The following is a 16,311-nucleotide window of genomic DNA, read 5'->3' as shown; positions in this document are numbered from 1 at the left end:
TATTTTATTTGTTAGAAAAGACCGCATCAATAGTCCTCTCAATTTAAATAATGATAACGTTGTGATAAAAGCCATACAATAAATTGTGTACTCTCTTCCCAAAACTCATTCTTCCACTGTTTTACTGTGAGTAATTAAATTTATTACCATAAAGAGAAAAAAATGCAAAAAAGGAAAAACACATAGAGATTGATGTTAAATTCTACTTCTGATTCTTCTCGAATATTGTGACTCGTTACATTGCTCTTAATAAGATCAGTTACAACCCAAAAAAAAAAAAATATAAATAGAAAAAGAAAATTCTCTTCTTTCACTGAAACACCGCATTTATCACCGTCGGATCTTTTTCGTGATTCGTTACACTTTATTTGTACAATTTGCAGTGCTACTCATTCTCTCCTCTCTTCTCTATCTTTCTCTCGGATTCGGATTCGTGTTTTTTTCGAAGCTCCGTTTTCATTTTCGGATCGGAATGCGGTGTTCCTCTTAGGTTTTCGCCACCGAAATCCAGCTTTGGTTCTGCATTGTTCATCGGAGCTTCTTTGCTTGACATGTCGGGCCCACTCGATCGCTTCGCTAGGCCTTGTGAGTGATTATTTCCTGTATTTTGTTTTTATGGTTTTTAGGGTTTCGCTTTGTTAGATTCTGTTTGGTTCCTGAGAAAAAAAGTAAAGGAAAGAAAGAAATTTGACTAAGAGTTCTGTTTTTTTTTTTTTTTTCGTTTTTGGTTTTGTTGAGTTAAAAAGAGTGGTATGTTTGGTAATGTTTTCTTTGGAACCAAACGCAATTGTATCAAAGAAATTGATTTTGTGTGTAAGTATTAATTTATTGGAGTTCTTGTTTATGAGAATGTATCTTACTAAAGAGAAAGATTTGGGTTTTAGATTTTAGTTTAAATGACTTTAATAAACTATGAAAAATTAGATTTTTATTTTTTGGGTTGATGAAATTGATGGATGGATTTAAGAGATTTTAATATGTAGAGTTGAAATGATTAGGTGTATGGAAGATGTTATTTGAAAATTTGGAGTGAAATTCTCAATGTTAAATTGATATTGACCAATTCATACTACTTCTTCAGACCTCTTGGTTGTAAATCCTCAAATCCTAATGCAATCTTTGTGTTTGGGTTTATTAAATGGTACTTTGTGTGGTGTGCCTTAATGGCTGTGTGATTATGCATAATTATATGAAGTTGATTCCCCATTATTTTTCAAAAATCATAAAAATTTAATGGTGGGATGATGCATAATATTTTTGATAATTAAATAGTTACAACAATGGGGTAGGGGGATTTTAACCTTGGACGTCTCTGGTGGAAACATCACGAGGTGCCAATTGAGCAACAAATGCATAATTATATGAAGTTTATTCCCTTTGATTTTTAAACTCTTATAGTTGTTTTGGGTATATGATTTTATACAGGTTTATATGATTTTAAGAATGTAGCTTCTTTGGATACCTTTAACCTATCCTAGTTTGGTTATATTGGTTGTTTGTGGTTTAACATTTTTGTGCTTTTCCTTCGTGCTAGGCTTTGAAGGGTCCTCTGGTAGTGATGAGAGAAGAGACGAGAGAAGAGAAAGGAAATCTGATTTTGAAAACTCTGAGGATGAAAGGAGGACCAGAATGGGGTCTCTGAAAAAGAAAGCGCTCAATGCATCTACCAAATTTAAACACTCTCTCAAGAAGAAGAGCAGTAGAAGAAAAAGTGATGGCCGAGTCAGCTCTGTTTCCATTGAGGATGTTAGGGATGTTGAGGAGCTACAGGCCGTTGATGGATTTCGACAATCACTCGTAATGGATGAATTGCTACCGGAAAAACATGATGATTACCATATGATGTTGAGGTGTGCTATCTCTAATCTTTTTATAGTTTATACTTTCATATGCATACAAATGCTTATGGTACTGAGATCTAGCTCACCTCCTCCCCCATAAGAAAGGGGTAGAGGGAAAGGTTATGGGTTTAAAATCCACTGGCTGCTTGTGTAAACTTACTAATAGAAAAAATGCATACAAGTTCTTCTAGATGTTTGTTAGGTGTTGTTTGCTTGGCAGGAATGTTGATTCAAGAGAATGAAAGATTCTTGTGAGTTTAAACTCTGGGCTGTTTTAATTCCTGAGAAATTACAATTGAATGTTTGGTTGGTCCTTAGAATTTAGTTTTAGAATTCCTGAGAGTTTACCTATCCAAAAAAAAAAAAAAAAATCCTGAGAGTTTAATGTAGGTTGTTTTGCTAACTTGAATTTCATTGAAAAGAAATAACTTGGATTTTATTCTATTCCTGAAAATGGGAAACATGATACGTTTAATACAAATATTCAAATCCATCAATAATGAGGAAAAAAATTATTCAGAAAAGCAGTATAATAAAGAAGCATGCTGACATATATAACACTGAGGGGTATACATAGATAATTTAGTCTACTGCAAGTGTAAACTTTGAATTCCTGTGCAAATGCTTTTATCTACAAAGGTCATCTAGTTATCTTCTTCCTAAACTATTTTTATACCCATGTTTTGTTCATGCTTGATCTAAATGAATTTATTAAGTATTGATTTTATTAACTTTTAGTCTTTCTATATAATTACCTTTCAAATATACATGCAAAGCAACATGAGAGCAGGAGGGGCCATGTTTCCCTTCCCTAAAAATTTTTTGAAATTTTTTTAGTTCATGTGAATGTGTATGAGGGTGCACAAGATCTATTGCGTGGAAGTGCCTACTGGTGATAAACTGAAACTTGGTGTGCTGATGCACAAATGATTTGGTATCTTAATAAAGTCTAATTTTTTTTTTCTAAAAAAAAATCTATGATTTATCACCCAATATCAGATTGGTTGAACAACAGATCGTGTGCTATACTTTTGCTCTGTTTTTTGCCCCCCAATAAAAAAACACACAGAGGCTTACTGTGAATTTTTTTGCATGTTTACAAACTCCTGCTCAAGTTTCAAGTTGTGAGAGACTCTAATTACTTGGTTTTAGGAGAGGCTTTAGAATCCCATGTGTTGTAGGATTTGAGGTTGCCCAAGATTTTTTTGATTCCCACTATTTTAGTCAACTGAACAGATTTGTCTCTAAAACTTTCTAGAATTCTAAAATCTCGCCCCAAAATCTTGTCAACCGAACAGACTCGTAGTGACTTTGTGAAATGTATTCTTTCTCATTCTTTATTAGGGACATTCTAACATGTGTCTCCTTTCATATCCCATGCTTTTCTTTTAATATTGGTTGAGGTTGTTGCAGTTTTTTATTTTCTGTTAAGTTTATGACTTTCTTCTCCTTCTTTTGAAAAGATGTAAGTAGCAACATTCTCAAGGATTATATTACTCTCAGGTTTTTGAAAGCTAGGAAGTTTGATATCGAAAAAGCAAAGCATATGTGGGCTGATATGCTTCAGTGGAGGAGGGAATTTGACGCTGACACTATTATGGAGGTAACTGTGTGCATTTGGATAGGCTTATTTTCTTATCTGCTTAAAGTGAGGTAGAAATATGATAATAGGGTTGGTAAAAACTAAGCAAATCATATGCTCTATAATAAAAGTTAAGTCCTAGAAACACTTATCAAAGAAAAAAAAGTTAAGTTGTAGAAACTGTGACAGCGCCAAGTGGTTACACCCTCCTTACACAAAGTGGCTAGCCTTATTAAAGACTTAGGTAATTAGTTAATCACATAATTCCCCAATAATTGCAGTAATTTCAAATTAAAACCCTAAATTCTAAAAAGTTTTAATTAAAACCATTAGCTTTTTAATCTTTTCAATTGATGCCTTTAATGAGTTACTATTAACAAATAATTGTAGAAATTTACATAAGCTGTGACTAAAACTTATCAACAGAAAAAAAAAAAATCCTTCCATTTGAAATTATCAGACCTTTAGTCATTTAATTAAATTATTTTACAATCTATAGTAATATTTGTTTTTTAATAAAAACTTAGTCTTAATGTGACGTCATTTTGTAACTCAAATTAATTTCTGTTATTGTATTTTTACTATCTATTTTATTAATTAATTTCGATTATTTTATTATAAATAATTTTTTTAGTTTACAAATGATTCTTTGATTAAGCCATGCATTGCACATACATAATACTAGTAAGCTATAGAAAATAAGCCAATCTGAACCAACACTGTGTTGTCTTTTTCCTGGATCTGTAGTGCCTATTAGTTATATTTTCACATATTTACCATATTGTTGTTTTCATCAGGATTTCGAGTTCAAAGAGTTGCATGAAGTTTTAAAATATTATCCTCATGGTCATCATGGTGTGGACAAGGAAGGAAGACCTGTTTATATTGAAAGACTGGGAAAGGTTGATCCTAACAAACTTATGCAAGTTACAACCATGGATCGGTATGTAAAATATCATGTGCGGGAGTTTGAGAAAAGCTTTGCCATAAAGTTTCCAGCTTGTACCATTGCTGCAAAGAGGCACATAGATTCAAGCACTACAATCTTAGATGTTCAAGGCGTGGTATGTGGCGCCTGTAAATAACCATTGCTGATTGCAGAGTTGATGTTTTGGTTAGAATTTGAAGGAGTACCTAATTATTTTTTATTTCTTCTTTATAATATTATCATTTCAGGGCTTTAAGAACTTTACAAAATCTGCACGGGATCTCATCATGCGGTTGCAGAAGATTGATGGTGACAATTATCCAGAGGCATGCAGTTTCCATTCTTTCAATATGCTCTTATGATTCCTTCTTTAATGATTTATATTAACCATGTGAGCAAAAATAAAGTCTAATGTCAATTTTTGTTTTTGGTATTCTCTCGACTGTGCAGACTCTTTGTCAGATGTTTATCATCAATGCTGGCCCTGGATTTAGGCTACTATGGAATACTGTCAAGACTTTCCTAGATCCGAAAACAACTTCCAAGATTCATGTATGCTTCATATTCCCCTTCCCACATGTTTTTAGGATTGTGTTTTAAGTTTTAACACTTCAGGGCCATTGACTTTTTGTGTCATTTATTTATCAGTAAATTTGTCTCTCTTTTTTTGTTGTTGGAATTATTTAGGTTCTTGGAAACAAATACCAGAGCAAATTGCTTGAGATAATTGATGCCAGGTAGTTTGGGTTTGATACCTTTGTAATATATGAATATTTTCTGTAAGCTTTATTTTTAATGGTTGTGATGTTTACTTGTACTTCTTATAGAAGTGAAATAATATGTTTCAGAACTTATGCAAATCTTTGCAATTATGCAGTGAGTTGCCAGAATTTCTGGGTGGTACCTGTACCTGTGCAGATCAGGGAGGTTGCCTCCGGTCTGACAAGGGGCCATGGAAAAACCCTGAAATTTTAAAGGTTATGTTTTACCCTCAGAGTTTCTATTTAGATTTTTTGCTTTCAAATGGGCTATTTAGTAATCCACTTGTGCTTCATTATGTAATAGAGAAACCATTGGTTGGTTGTATTGTTTGTTGCAGATGGTTCTTAATGGTGAAGCACGGCGTGCCAGGCAGGTTGTGAAAGTTTTAAACAGCGAGGGGAAGGTTGTTGCTTATGCTAAGCCGCAGTACCCAATGGTAAGACCTTCTCGATTCACCAGTTTTTATGGATGGAGCTATATTGCAATTATTTTGGATCTTACTAAGAATTGTCACATTTTTGTCATCTGTCGCTATCTTGAAGCAGTTAAAAGGAAGTGATACATCCACAGCTGAATCAGGATCTGAAGCTGAAGACATCACTTCCCCAAAAGCAAATAGGAGTTATTCACACCTTCGATTGACTCCCGTTCGTGAAGAAGTAGGTTTCTGACCATTTAGTCTGTGATTTTTATAACAGAATCAATGTTTTTCATTGATGGGTTAGGGTGTGTTGATGATACTTGTTTAGCTTGAGGTAGAATGAACAGTTCGATCTTGGGAGAGTTTCCTATAAAATTCTGATTTTGAATTCACAAATTGGTCAATTTGGAAATGGTTACATAGCATTATTGATTCCTTCCTCTATGTCTTTGGGAACCTTGCCCCTTATACTTAACAGAGTAACTAATTGATATTGCTTGTTTGTAATGTACAAGACCATGATCTCATAGAATTTTTCTATGCTATCTTAAAATATTGAAATTTGGTCATGATTTGTGGAATTTGCTTAGTCTTCTAATGTACTTTCATGGATATGCAGGCTAAGGTGGTTGGAAAGGCAAGCTATGCAAGTAGCTTCCCAGGGTATGATGAATATGTTCCAATGGTTGACAAGGCTGTCGATGCTAGTTGGAAGAAGCAAGTGTCCCTCCAGACACCTTGTGTACCTGTTGCTTCCAAAGGTTAGAAATTACCTGGGTGTACTGCTCGTTTACCACATTTAACTGTCAATCTCATTAAAATGGTGAAGCTAGTCTGTTATGGTACATGTTTTTAAACTGACTTCCTGGATTTGAAGTGGCCTTTAAATATGTCAAGTGCATCTGATACTTGTTATGCTACTTTTCTGGCATTGTTGTTTTCGTAAAAGCAGAGAACCCTTTTTGTCCAGTAAAATACTAGGATAAAATCCAAATCATGCCCCTTAAGTTAAAAGTGGAATATCATTAGCGTCTCTAAAGTTTCATGTTTGTCAATTTGTCCTTTTGTCATCAAATTGATCTTTTTATCACCTCCCTTAAAAAGTTAACATTAACAACTTCGAAAAAAGTAGTTGTTTTGGCCATGTCTCCACCACTCATCTCTTTGCAGCTGACTAACAAGCTCCTGCCTGGAATTCCTCTCCCTTTCACTTGTAGATGTTGCTGCTGAAGCCTTCATTAGGCCATAGAAATTACTTGTCAACATCATGATTGACAAGCCTTTGTCAAACCTGATGGTTCACTATTCCTTTATCCCAGATCAGCAACTCTTAAGTGTGATTATGCTTGGATTAATTTGGGTGGCCAAATGATGGTTTGGAAGGTTTATGGTGGTGGCATGGCTTGGTTTTGGGTGGAATTAGAGGAGGTTGGTATTTTGGTGCAGCCGTGCAGGGTAATTGGGGTTTGGTTGGGCACAGTAGTGAAGCTGTAGTTAGTGTTTTGAGTTTAAAAATTATTTTTTTTATGTAAAATAAAACTTATTAGTGTTTTGGTATGTATAATATTCCTTTATATATATATAACAGTAACTTTTTAAATGGTAGTGGATGAAGGATCAACTTGACAATAAAAGTATACTTTATTGTATTTAAAATATTTAAAAAAAAATATATATTTAATGGTAGTTTTTTAAATGGTAGAGGACGGAAGGATCAACTTGGCAAATAAAAGCAAACTTTAAGAACTATTTTGACTAAAAATGAACTTTATAGACGAAAATGACTTAAAGGTTGTAATTTGGATTTTAGACAAAATACTAAAACAATCTTTGTAATGTGGCATAAATACATTGATCTTTGCTTGCCTGTACTTGACTCAACTTTTTTGTCCTGGGTCTGACATTCATATAGTTACATCTGGTGTGAAACTTGATAACATTGTTCAATCTTGTTTCTTTTCCTATGGAGTGCATAATATTTTAAACATATATACTTAAGAAGTTTAATTTTCCTTTGCAGGGACTCTTCCCCCATCTGACAACCAAAAGCCACCTGAAGGGATTCGTGGTCATATTTTTGTGGCTGTTATGACCTTCTTCATGACCTTTTTCACTGTCTTCCGTTCAGTGGCTGGTCGTGTGACAAATAAACTTCCTGAAACACTACCTAATTGTGAACAAAATACTCCTGATGCAACAGACAAAGAGGAGTTTCACCCCACTTCACCAACTCCATCTTACACAGAGGCAGAGCTCCTGTCTTCTGTGCTGAACAAGCTTGGTGAGCTTGAAGAGAAGGTCACCATGCTCCAATCAAAGCCATCTGAGATGCCCTATGAGAAAGAGGAATTGCTTAATGCTGCTGTCTGTCGTGTGGATGCCCTAGAAGCAGAGCTAATTGCAACTAAACAGGTAAAATTGTGGAATTTCTGAAGTTTATTGTTTTTCCGGCAGAAGCATTTAAGTGTCACTGTAGTGTTTTTAAAAAAAGGTTGTACCCAGTGCACCAGTCAATAATTATAATGTGTAGCAGTGGGGGTTTAGATACTCTAAAGTCACTGGATCATCCAGTGCACATGGCAGCCGGCCACTACAGATGGGGCTTACATTTCAAAGGTTGGCACAACATGGAATAGATGGCTTCTGTGTGCGTTGGAGACATCCAATGATCAGAAGGGATCTCAGCATTGATGCATACCTTCATAACTTCAAGAAGCCTTTTTTTAATTGGTATTACACAGGCACCCAGTTGGTTTTGTACCCATGGCCTCATACTCCACCTTGTTCGTACAAGGAGAGGAGCTGCCATTGGGCTATTTCAAGAAGCTTGTGGTGTAAACACTGGACTGCATCTTCATTTCTTATTGTAGCACATGCAACTTATGTTTGCTTCATCATCAAGCTGATAATATTGTCTCACAGAACTGGATTTATTGCCAGCTTGGTTTTTTTTGTGTCTCAATGAAGTTTTTAATTAGTCAAAGCTCCCCCCCCCCCCCCCCCCCCCCCCACTTTTTTTTCACTGCTATAATCATAATGAGTTTCTATTTTGTCTAGTTTGGATGCAAGGTATTTTTTTATTATTTGTTTTAGCTAAAAGATAATTGGCTGTTATGTAATTCTCTTTTCACTCTCCATTTTGTGTCGTGCTATTTGATGTACATGCACAATATCTTGGTCTTTACTTGCAGCGGTGTTGTCTCACCATGCAAGCATTACCTGTCTTTCTTTTGGGACTTGTTTTAAACATGACAGCACCAGCATCCTCTACATATTTACTAGATCAAATTTTCCAAAGATGCATGTATTGATTTTTGGCTTTCTTCTGAGCAGGCTCTCTATAATGCTTTAATGAGACAAGAAGAATTACTTGCTTACATAGACAGACAAGAGGAAGAAAAGTTGCGGGTAGGTTGATGTGTTGATTTTAACTGTTACATGTATGTAGTTAACCTCTTTTTTTATTAATGAGATTTGTGGCTGATATTTCCTCTCCTTTTTTCTTTTTCTTTTTTTTTTTTAAATTTTATTGCATGTCAATCAGAAAAAGAAGTTTTTTTGCTGGTGAGATGTTTTGCTGATGGAGATACTGCAGAAGATTTGTTTGATCATGCGATGTAAACAATCTTAAAAAGTGTGATTTTCTGTCCATGTCTATTGAGAAACAGACATTGTAAAGAAACGTTAAGGCGGTAGATGTTCTGAAACTATCACTGCTGTTTGATTTTATAATTTTAAGCCTTCATATAATGTTTGGAAAGAGCAGACTTCAGACCCATCTGGTTTTCATATCTATTAAAGCTAGTTTGATACTATTGCGAGTTTGTGTTGCTCGAGCCTTGAGACTAATGGGAGGGCGTTTAAACCCACTTAGTGTCTCGCCGAGTTCCCAATATAATATGGCCACAAGTGTTCAAAATACAGGATGGAAATAGCCTTTTTATTTTTTCCATGGTAGGGATTTAGACTTGTAATATATAATGTGAATCATAAAATGAACTTGCTGATAAGAATCTGCTTAAGCTAGCTCAAGCATAACAAAAACAAAACCTGTGATAAAACTAATTATTAGGTTATGATATTAACTATAAGCACTTGTGACAGGTCTAGCACCTAAATTGTATCATGAATTGGCAGGGGAAAATACACGATTGTGTTAATCAGAAAAGCTGTATAGGTATTATACATACATGGAGTTTAATCCTCCAATTCATTTGAGAAAATGAAGACTTTAAACGAATAACTTCACCTTCTAGCCTAAGAACCAAAGTACATCTCTGACCGCCAAGCTTGTGCAGTAGCTCTTTTCCCCTACCTTTTCTTTTGGCAAAAGAAAAGACACTTTAATAAAAACTGCAAAATTCATGAAGATTTACGTAAAACTAACACAAGTATTAATCATTCAAAATATACACAAGTGTGAATGTACCACACACTGTTAATAAACAAAGCCATTTAGTTAATAATTGGACAAAGCAAACACAAAACATCAAATGAATGCAGCAAACAGCATCCCTGGGACTCAAAATCAACATCGCCGCCAACTTAGAAAATAATAAGTATTTATTTGGAGCAGTGTTCGTTATCCAGCTCCTGTATCACCTCACCAGTGGAATAGGCTCTGCAATCACAGTCCAAAAAACTACATTTTTAATATGCTTAGTACTACTAGCTACATCTTTTAAAGAATGAAAAAACATACACTACATCTTTTAATATGCTTAGTACTACTAGCTAACATCTAAAGATTTAGTAACATACCAGTTTCTTCTTCTTCTTCTTCTTCTCCTTCTCAAGGTAATCTACGAGCTCCTGCTGTCGAACAAGAGAATCCTCGAGTGCCTTCACCAAAGAAAAATCATACTTAGTACTGCACATTTGGTTATCTAAATTAAGATTAAAATTTAACCACGTGATTATTAATATTGGCCAATGCATTTCCTTGTGGAGCGTCTAAGGCCACATGATTGAATCTGATTAGGAAACCCGAGTTACAGTATCTAAGGAACTATATTGAAGTTTTACGCTTTAGTAATAGATCCAACATCTAATTTTCTAAGAAATTAAGGCAATACCTTCTTGGTTGAGGATAGCTCTTGCTCCAGGGCATCAACACGGCTTAGTGCAGCATTCAGCATTGCCTCCTTCTCAGCTGGCATGACTGCTGGCTTGTTGCTGAGAACATTCACCTTCTCTTCCAATTCGGCCATGCGCTTTATCACTGTCATGTAGTCTGTGGTGGAGATGGCAGGTGATGGCAACTGATGGCCTTTAATCACTGTGTCATCGTAGTAGACAGAGCTGTTATAGACGGCAGCTTCAGCGACTTTCTTTGGCATGTTCTTTGTCAAGCGGCCAATAGTGACAATGCCCATAACAAAGGCCATGATCCCGGCAATAATATGATTGGTTATTCCTTTGGGGTCCTTCGAAGCACCTTGCACCGGGTAACAATCTGTGGATATGGAAAATGGAGGAATGTTTTTACTATAAATCTTGACCGCAAGGAAATTTTTCAATAGACACTGATTTGGTAAACTGAAAATCCTTCTACATTCCGAAAAATTAGTATAATTTATAGTAAAATATAAAATCTTAAAGGTGGTGTGCTCGGTCTTTGGTATCACAATTCCATAAAGAGCCTATGTTAAAATTTTATAACATGTTAACAAGTGACAAGTGTTGCTTAGGTAGCAGTATATAATGCATAAGGTTGGATATTGATGCAGTGACCCCCTAAGAATCTTTTCAGAAACAAACTACAAGCTGGAATTATTTTCAGAAAGCCTTTAAGCATTTTATATCTATCTATCTATCTATCCAACGGTAAATTATAAGTATTATATCAGCAAAATGTGTACCTTTAGTAACAGAGAATTTAGCAATTTGTACTTGTTTTGACCAAGCTGCATCCACAGTCTTGTCAACCATTGGAACAAAGCTGTTATAGGGATTATGGTACTTTTTGGTGATGGGAAACTGCAGCATGCAAAAAGAATATTAATGAACTGATGGAGCAAACACAACAATCTATGGACAAATTGCAAGAGGTTATGGCAGAGATCAGAAATAGGAATTAGAATGTGTGCCTTCAGTTTCTGTGAACAATCTATACATGAATTAATATTAAGATGCTTTGAAGAAGCAAGACAACAAAGATAGCACAGAATTCTTATTAATTCGTTGAAAAGTCTCAAAAACTTGAAAATTATGCATATTCAACTAAAAATATAATGATCCTACAAGGTTTACTAGCACTCCTAACCTTGGATGAAATAATGCTGAAGTATGTTAGAGTTGATCAACTTGATTTGGTTAGTTAGCTTCATCATGCTAGGAAGGAGATGGTTTTGGATGACCAGAATGTGATGGAAGTCGAGAAAACTTACTGCTTCAGGAACAGAAGAGAGTTTTGGTTCTTCTGCATAATCCCTTGGAACATCACCTGATTCTGAGCTGAAAGAATCATACCGCTTCATTGCATTGGTAAAAAAAAAAAAATGTTAGGGAATTCAAAATTTGTATAAAGAAATTGACCAGACAATTAATGTTAACACTGAGAAGATCAACCTGCAAAAGTTGAAAGACAAACTTCACTCACTACCTTTGGGCATGCATTCCCATCTTCAGAGATTGTCTTCTCCTCAATGCCAGTCAGTATTTTCCTTGGGCATTTGGCCTCACCATTTTGAACCATCTGGCTTATCAAAATAACATATTCCATCATTTATTTTTTATGTTATACATTGCAGAGAAAAAAAAATGTAACTAAATGAAAATAGAGTAAGTAGTAGCAAATTACCTTGAATATTTCTTGATCATTCCATGGGCCCTTATCAGAACGCAGGCAACCACCCTTGTCTGCACAAGTACAAGTACCACCGAAAAAGTCTGGAAGTTCACTGGCTCAAATCCAGAAAAAAAAGTTGTAAATGTGGTTTAATAGAAAACTTTAATATAAAATTATTCCATAGAAGTATATTATTAGATGTTGTTGTCAAGGTAGCTAAAAAAGAAGGGTCCTGTTATTGAGGAGACTGTAATTGCAAATCTTAAATATGTCACATGTACTAGACAATCTAGTCTAAATAAGTTGGTGATTTTTTTTTTAAAGATGAGAGACCAAAATAGACAAAATATAGATTGTTTGTGAACTTGATTAAGAAAGACTTACCTGGCATCAATTATTTCAAGCAACTTGCTCTGGTATTTGTTGCCCAGGACCTGGTAAGTAAATCATGTATCTGTTTAGCATCATTACATGATCAAAATCAGTGCTATTTTGAGATAAATGATAAATTCTTACATGAATTTTTGCAGCAGTCTTGGGATCAAGGAATGATTTGACAGTATTCCATAAGATCCTAAATCCAGAACCAGCATTGATGATGAACATGCGGTTCAGGCTCTGCAATAAACAGAAGACTTTGTTAACATAATTGAAAATCAAACACCATCATTCAGGCTAAGGTTGCAAACCAATAAGCTCGAGGCACATGAACTTGTAGAGTTGAAATGCGAACCTCTGGGTAATTGTCACCATCAATCTTCTGAAGGCGCAGAAGAAGTTCCCTTGCTGATTTGCTTAAATGTTTAAGCCCCTGAGGAGACAATCATGTAGGAATTTAGAACACAAATATTCCAAAAGTAATTAATTGGTTTGTATTTAAGTTCAATGCAACTTTTATAAATGAGTTTACACCATTCTATGTTTGATGTTTAATTATTGCTCGGTTGACCAAATATGAAGCAGAAAAAGCTTACATACCACTCCTTGCACATCCAAAATAGTTGTGCTCTGGTCAATGTGCTTCTTTGCTGCAATGGAACATGCTGGCAACTTAACAGCAAAGGTCCTCTCAAACTCCCGTACATGATACTTGAGATAGCGGTCCATTGTTGTGACTTGCATCAGCTTGGTGGAATCAACTTGACCGAGTCTTTCAATGTAAACAGGTCTTCCTTCCTTATCAACTCCATGATGTCCTTGTGGGTAGTACTTTAAGACTTCATCGATTTCCTTGAACTCGAAGTCCTTAACCAAGAAACCAAAGGGAAAAGATTCAGACACATACATTGTAGTCAAATAAGAAAGAGATCTCCACCAAATGCTGGGTTTAAATATTAGAAAATACTTATAGAATACCTCCATGATTGTGTCTGCTTCATACTCCTTCCTCCACTGAAGCATATCAGTCCACATTTGCTTTGTTTTCTCAATGTCAAATTTCCTAGCCCTTAAAAATCTGCACCATCATGATTCATATAAACAACTTGGTTGGTTTTGTATATTCTTGGGGTCTCTATAACTAAATGGCTACAAATGCAATCTTAGATCTATAGTAGTGAACACAGAACAGGAACTGACCTTAGCATCATATGATGATCATCATGTTTTGAGGGTAGTAGTTCTTCCAAGATAAGTGCTTGGCGGAATGCATCCACTGCCTGCAACTCTTCTGCATCAATGTGATCCTCAATAGCAACGGACATGACTTTACTGTTTCTCCGACCCCGTTTCTTCAAGGAATGCCTAAACTTGGAGGAGGCACTGATTGCCTTCTTCTTGAGAGATCCAAGTCTTGTCTTCCTCTCATCCTCAGAGTTTTCATGGTCAGATTTTTCAAGACCTATAAATGCATTTTGTTTAATGTTTAGAAACACAAGTGCAAGGTGATAAAAAAAAAGACAGGCAGAAAGATCTTTTTCCTCTTGCTACTATGCATTTCATAACATAAAATTTGACATATACGAGCTCCTTATGAATCTAGCAAGCTCAACCAAAAAGGCTCTATCTAAATGGCCAAAAAGAATTACAAAGCTCAACACCTTTTCGAGATTTTAGAGTTTTTATCTTTCTACTTAGACTGGCTGAAATTTTAGTTTTAAATGTTTTTCTGATGAATGGGATAAAATGAAAGAAAGAAGAAATCTGTTGGCTTTGGATTTCCACTAACCAGACTATAATTAATAGCTTTTGTGAACCACTAAGGTATCTATGTTCAAATGACATAAAACTGTCAACAAATTCATTTTGGCTCATATTAGACATTTTGATATTTTAAAGCTTTGTAAGAAAAAAAAGGATCAAATAAAAAAGAAAGCCACATTAGACTTGGTTAAGAGGAATATTCTGGTCTTTCATTTCTCAAATCTTTCTATTCCTTCTTCTTCATTTTTTTTTTTTTTTTTTTTTTTTTTCTTGTTTGACTTTTCTAGGAAACCAATTGATGATCAAGAACCTCAAAAATCATTCCTATTGGTTTCATACAGAGAACATAATCAATGAATTATTTAGAAACATCAAAACCTATGAAGATTTCCTACAATCTATTGAAACCAAAAAGATATCATAACAAGATTCAAGAAGATGACATTGCAGAAAAAACAATTAATTGCGAGAGACTTGCCTGCTTTAAAAGGTCTATCAAGAGGTCCAGACATTGTACCTGCTTTAAACGGTCGATCAAGAGGTCCAGACATTGTGTCACACATTTTTCTAGATATTCAAAGTAAGCTCAACAAAAGGGCAGGGGAATCAAGCACTCATATATAACAAAGACGCCCAGACTATTGCCCTCACCGAATATGTCTACACCTTTATAAAACCAAACACAAAAAGTCAGAAAATTTACCACATTAAAAGCGAACAACAGAATCAATATGAAAAAGGTTGGCAAAAGTAAATGTATATGCATATGTTTTGCTATCATATCTGCTAGAAGCTGAAAAGGGTGGAGAGAAATAAAAAAGAAGTAAAAGAATCAAATCATGATGAAAAAAAAAAAACGAGATAAACATATAAACGGCCAAAGAAAATGTATATGCATATGATATGCTATCATACATGCAAAAAGCTTTAAAGGGTAGAGATCAAAAGGTTCAAGAATCAAAAACCTGATGAAAAAAAAATACGTGAAGAAGATGAAGAAGAGAAATGGGGTAGGAGAGAAAAACCTTTTTTTTTGGCAAGAATGTAGTAAAGCAGGTTGAAGAAAAGGAGAGAGAGAGAGAAGTGTATATATGACCCGGATTATTCTCTTGAAATCGCGGCAGAAAAGGGACGGCTAAAATGGACAGCCAGGATGATATGACAGAATTAGAAAAGTGAAAGATTTTGTTCCATGACATGCCATTGACAAGGTCTCTGTAGGGGCATGAAGCTTTTGTATTGTTTGTTTTTGTTGGTGTTGGTGTTGAACTGTTGATGGTGTTGGTGTTGCTAATAAGGAACAGAAACTGAGAAAGAGTTGGCGAAATGCAAGCCACTCCGTTCAAACTCTTACTATTCCTAACAGACTTACCTAACACCTCCGACCCATTTCCCGGAAAATTTTATCTGTAAGTTTTATCTGTGAAACTTTTTTTTTTTTTTTTCTTTTTTGAGAGACAATTACAACATTATGCTAATTCCACCGCTTGAACCATTTTTCCTTAAATTTTTCTTTTAATAATTTTTTTATAGATATAATTGCCTTTTTTTTTTTTGTGTGTGTGTGGATGAATGGATTAATTGCATATTTGGTACTCAACCTTTTAAGTCCTATTTTATTAAATTGTCACTTTGTCCTTTTTATATATATATTGTGATAGTCTGTCTCTTAAAAATTGTTATGAAAATATTGCGATATACTAATATACCATTACTCTTATATATTTTCAAATTGTTTTAAAAATCTACTATCATCATCTAATAAATGAAAAATGCTAACATGTTAATTAAAATTTATTCACCGTCATGGATTTCATGGCGAAATAATCTTTGATTTTATGAATT

The 16,311-nt window shown here is 34.8% G+C and overlaps 2 protein-coding genes across 6 annotated transcripts; one reads left to right on the top strand and one right to left on the bottom strand.

Moving 5' to 3' along the window:
- The first annotated feature begins 234 nt into the window (after positions 1 to 234).
- Positions 235 to 9,349, top strand: LOC126707490 (phosphatidylinositol/phosphatidylcholine transfer protein SFH6-like). 2 transcript variants are annotated; one of them, XM_050407176.1, is made up of 14 exons: positions 235 to 585; positions 1,535 to 1,850; positions 3,345 to 3,444; positions 4,221 to 4,487; positions 4,600 to 4,677; positions 4,802 to 4,903; positions 5,039 to 5,088; positions 5,229 to 5,328; positions 5,451 to 5,549; positions 5,659 to 5,772; positions 6,154 to 6,295; positions 7,555 to 7,946; positions 8,868 to 8,942; positions 9,079 to 9,349. In XM_050407176.1, the coding sequence occupies exons 1-14, from the start codon at positions 552 to 554 to the stop codon at positions 9,100 to 9,102; spliced, it is 1,893 nt and encodes a 630-aa protein (XP_050263133.1). In that variant the 5' UTR covers positions 235 to 551; the 3' UTR covers positions 9,103 to 9,349. The 2 variants fall into 2 exon arrangements, with proteins under 2 accessions (XP_050263133.1, XP_050263132.1); XM_050407175.1 differs by having other exon boundaries at positions 5,656 to 5,772.
- A 236-nt stretch (positions 9,350 to 9,585) lies between these two features.
- On the bottom strand, positions 9,586 to 15,930 carry LOC126707491 (phosphatidylinositol/phosphatidylcholine transfer protein SFH3). Of its 4 annotated transcripts, none has more exons than XM_050407180.1 (15): positions 15,839 to 15,930; positions 14,945 to 15,132; positions 13,903 to 14,164; positions 13,681 to 13,780; positions 13,303 to 13,569; positions 13,058 to 13,135; positions 12,841 to 12,942; positions 12,709 to 12,758; positions 12,337 to 12,436; positions 12,139 to 12,231; positions 11,924 to 12,007; positions 11,396 to 11,513; positions 10,610 to 10,989; positions 10,296 to 10,376; positions 9,586 to 10,155 (listed from the first exon to the last, which is right to left on the bottom strand). In XM_050407180.1, the coding sequence occupies exons 2-15, from the start codon at positions 15,027 to 15,029 to the stop codon at positions 10,138 to 10,140; spliced, it is 1,818 nt and encodes a 605-aa protein (XP_050263137.1). In that variant the 5' UTR covers positions 15,030 to 15,132; positions 15,839 to 15,930; the 3' UTR covers positions 9,586 to 10,137. The 4 variants fall into 4 exon arrangements, with proteins under 4 accessions (XP_050263137.1, XP_050263136.1, XP_050263135.1 ...); XM_050407179.1 differs by lacking the exon at positions 15,839 to 15,930 and adding an exon at positions 15,432 to 15,824; XM_050407178.1 differs by lacking the exon at positions 15,839 to 15,930 and adding an exon at positions 15,492 to 15,824.
- Positions 15,931 to 16,311: the final 381 nt, after the last annotated feature.

The sequence above is a fragment of the Quercus robur genome, chromosome 11 (assembly GCF_932294415.1).
Source record: "Quercus robur chromosome 11, dhQueRobu3.1, whole genome shotgun sequence".
In the NCBI taxonomy this organism is placed as follows: domain Eukaryota; kingdom Viridiplantae; phylum Streptophyta; class Magnoliopsida; order Fagales; family Fagaceae; genus Quercus; species Quercus robur.
Note: the sequence above shows the minus strand (reverse complement) of the source record. Positions and strands in the feature narration are given on the sequence as shown.

What these genes read in the sequence shown, in the direction of transcription:
- LOC126707490 (XM_050407175.1), top strand. Translation starts at nt 552, where the DNA reads ATGTCGGGCCCACTCGATCGCTTCGCTAGGCCTT. An exon ending in ACGCTGACACTATTATGGAG is followed by an intron (nt 3,445 to 4,220) that starts GTAACTGTGTGC and finishes TGTTTTCATCAG; the next exon opens with GATTTCGAGTTCAAAGAGTT. An exon ending in AAACAACTTCCAAGATTCAT is followed by an intron (nt 4,904 to 5,038) that starts GTATGCTTCATA and finishes GGAATTATTTAG; the next exon opens with GTTCTTGGAAACAAATACCA.
- LOC126707491 (XM_050407180.1), bottom strand. Translation starts at nt 15,029, where the DNA reads ATGTGTGACACAATGTCTGGACCTCTTGATCGACCGTTTAAAGCAGGT. An exon ending in ATGGTGACAATTACCCAGAG is followed by an intron (nt 12,943 to 13,057) that starts GTTCGCATTTCA and finishes TGTTTATTGCAG; the next exon opens with AGCCTGAACCGCATGTTCAT. An exon ending in TCTCTTCTGTTCCTGAAGCA is followed by an intron (nt 11,514 to 11,923) that starts GTAAGTTTTCTC and finishes TGCATGCTGCAG; the next exon opens with TTTCCCATCACCAAAAAGTA.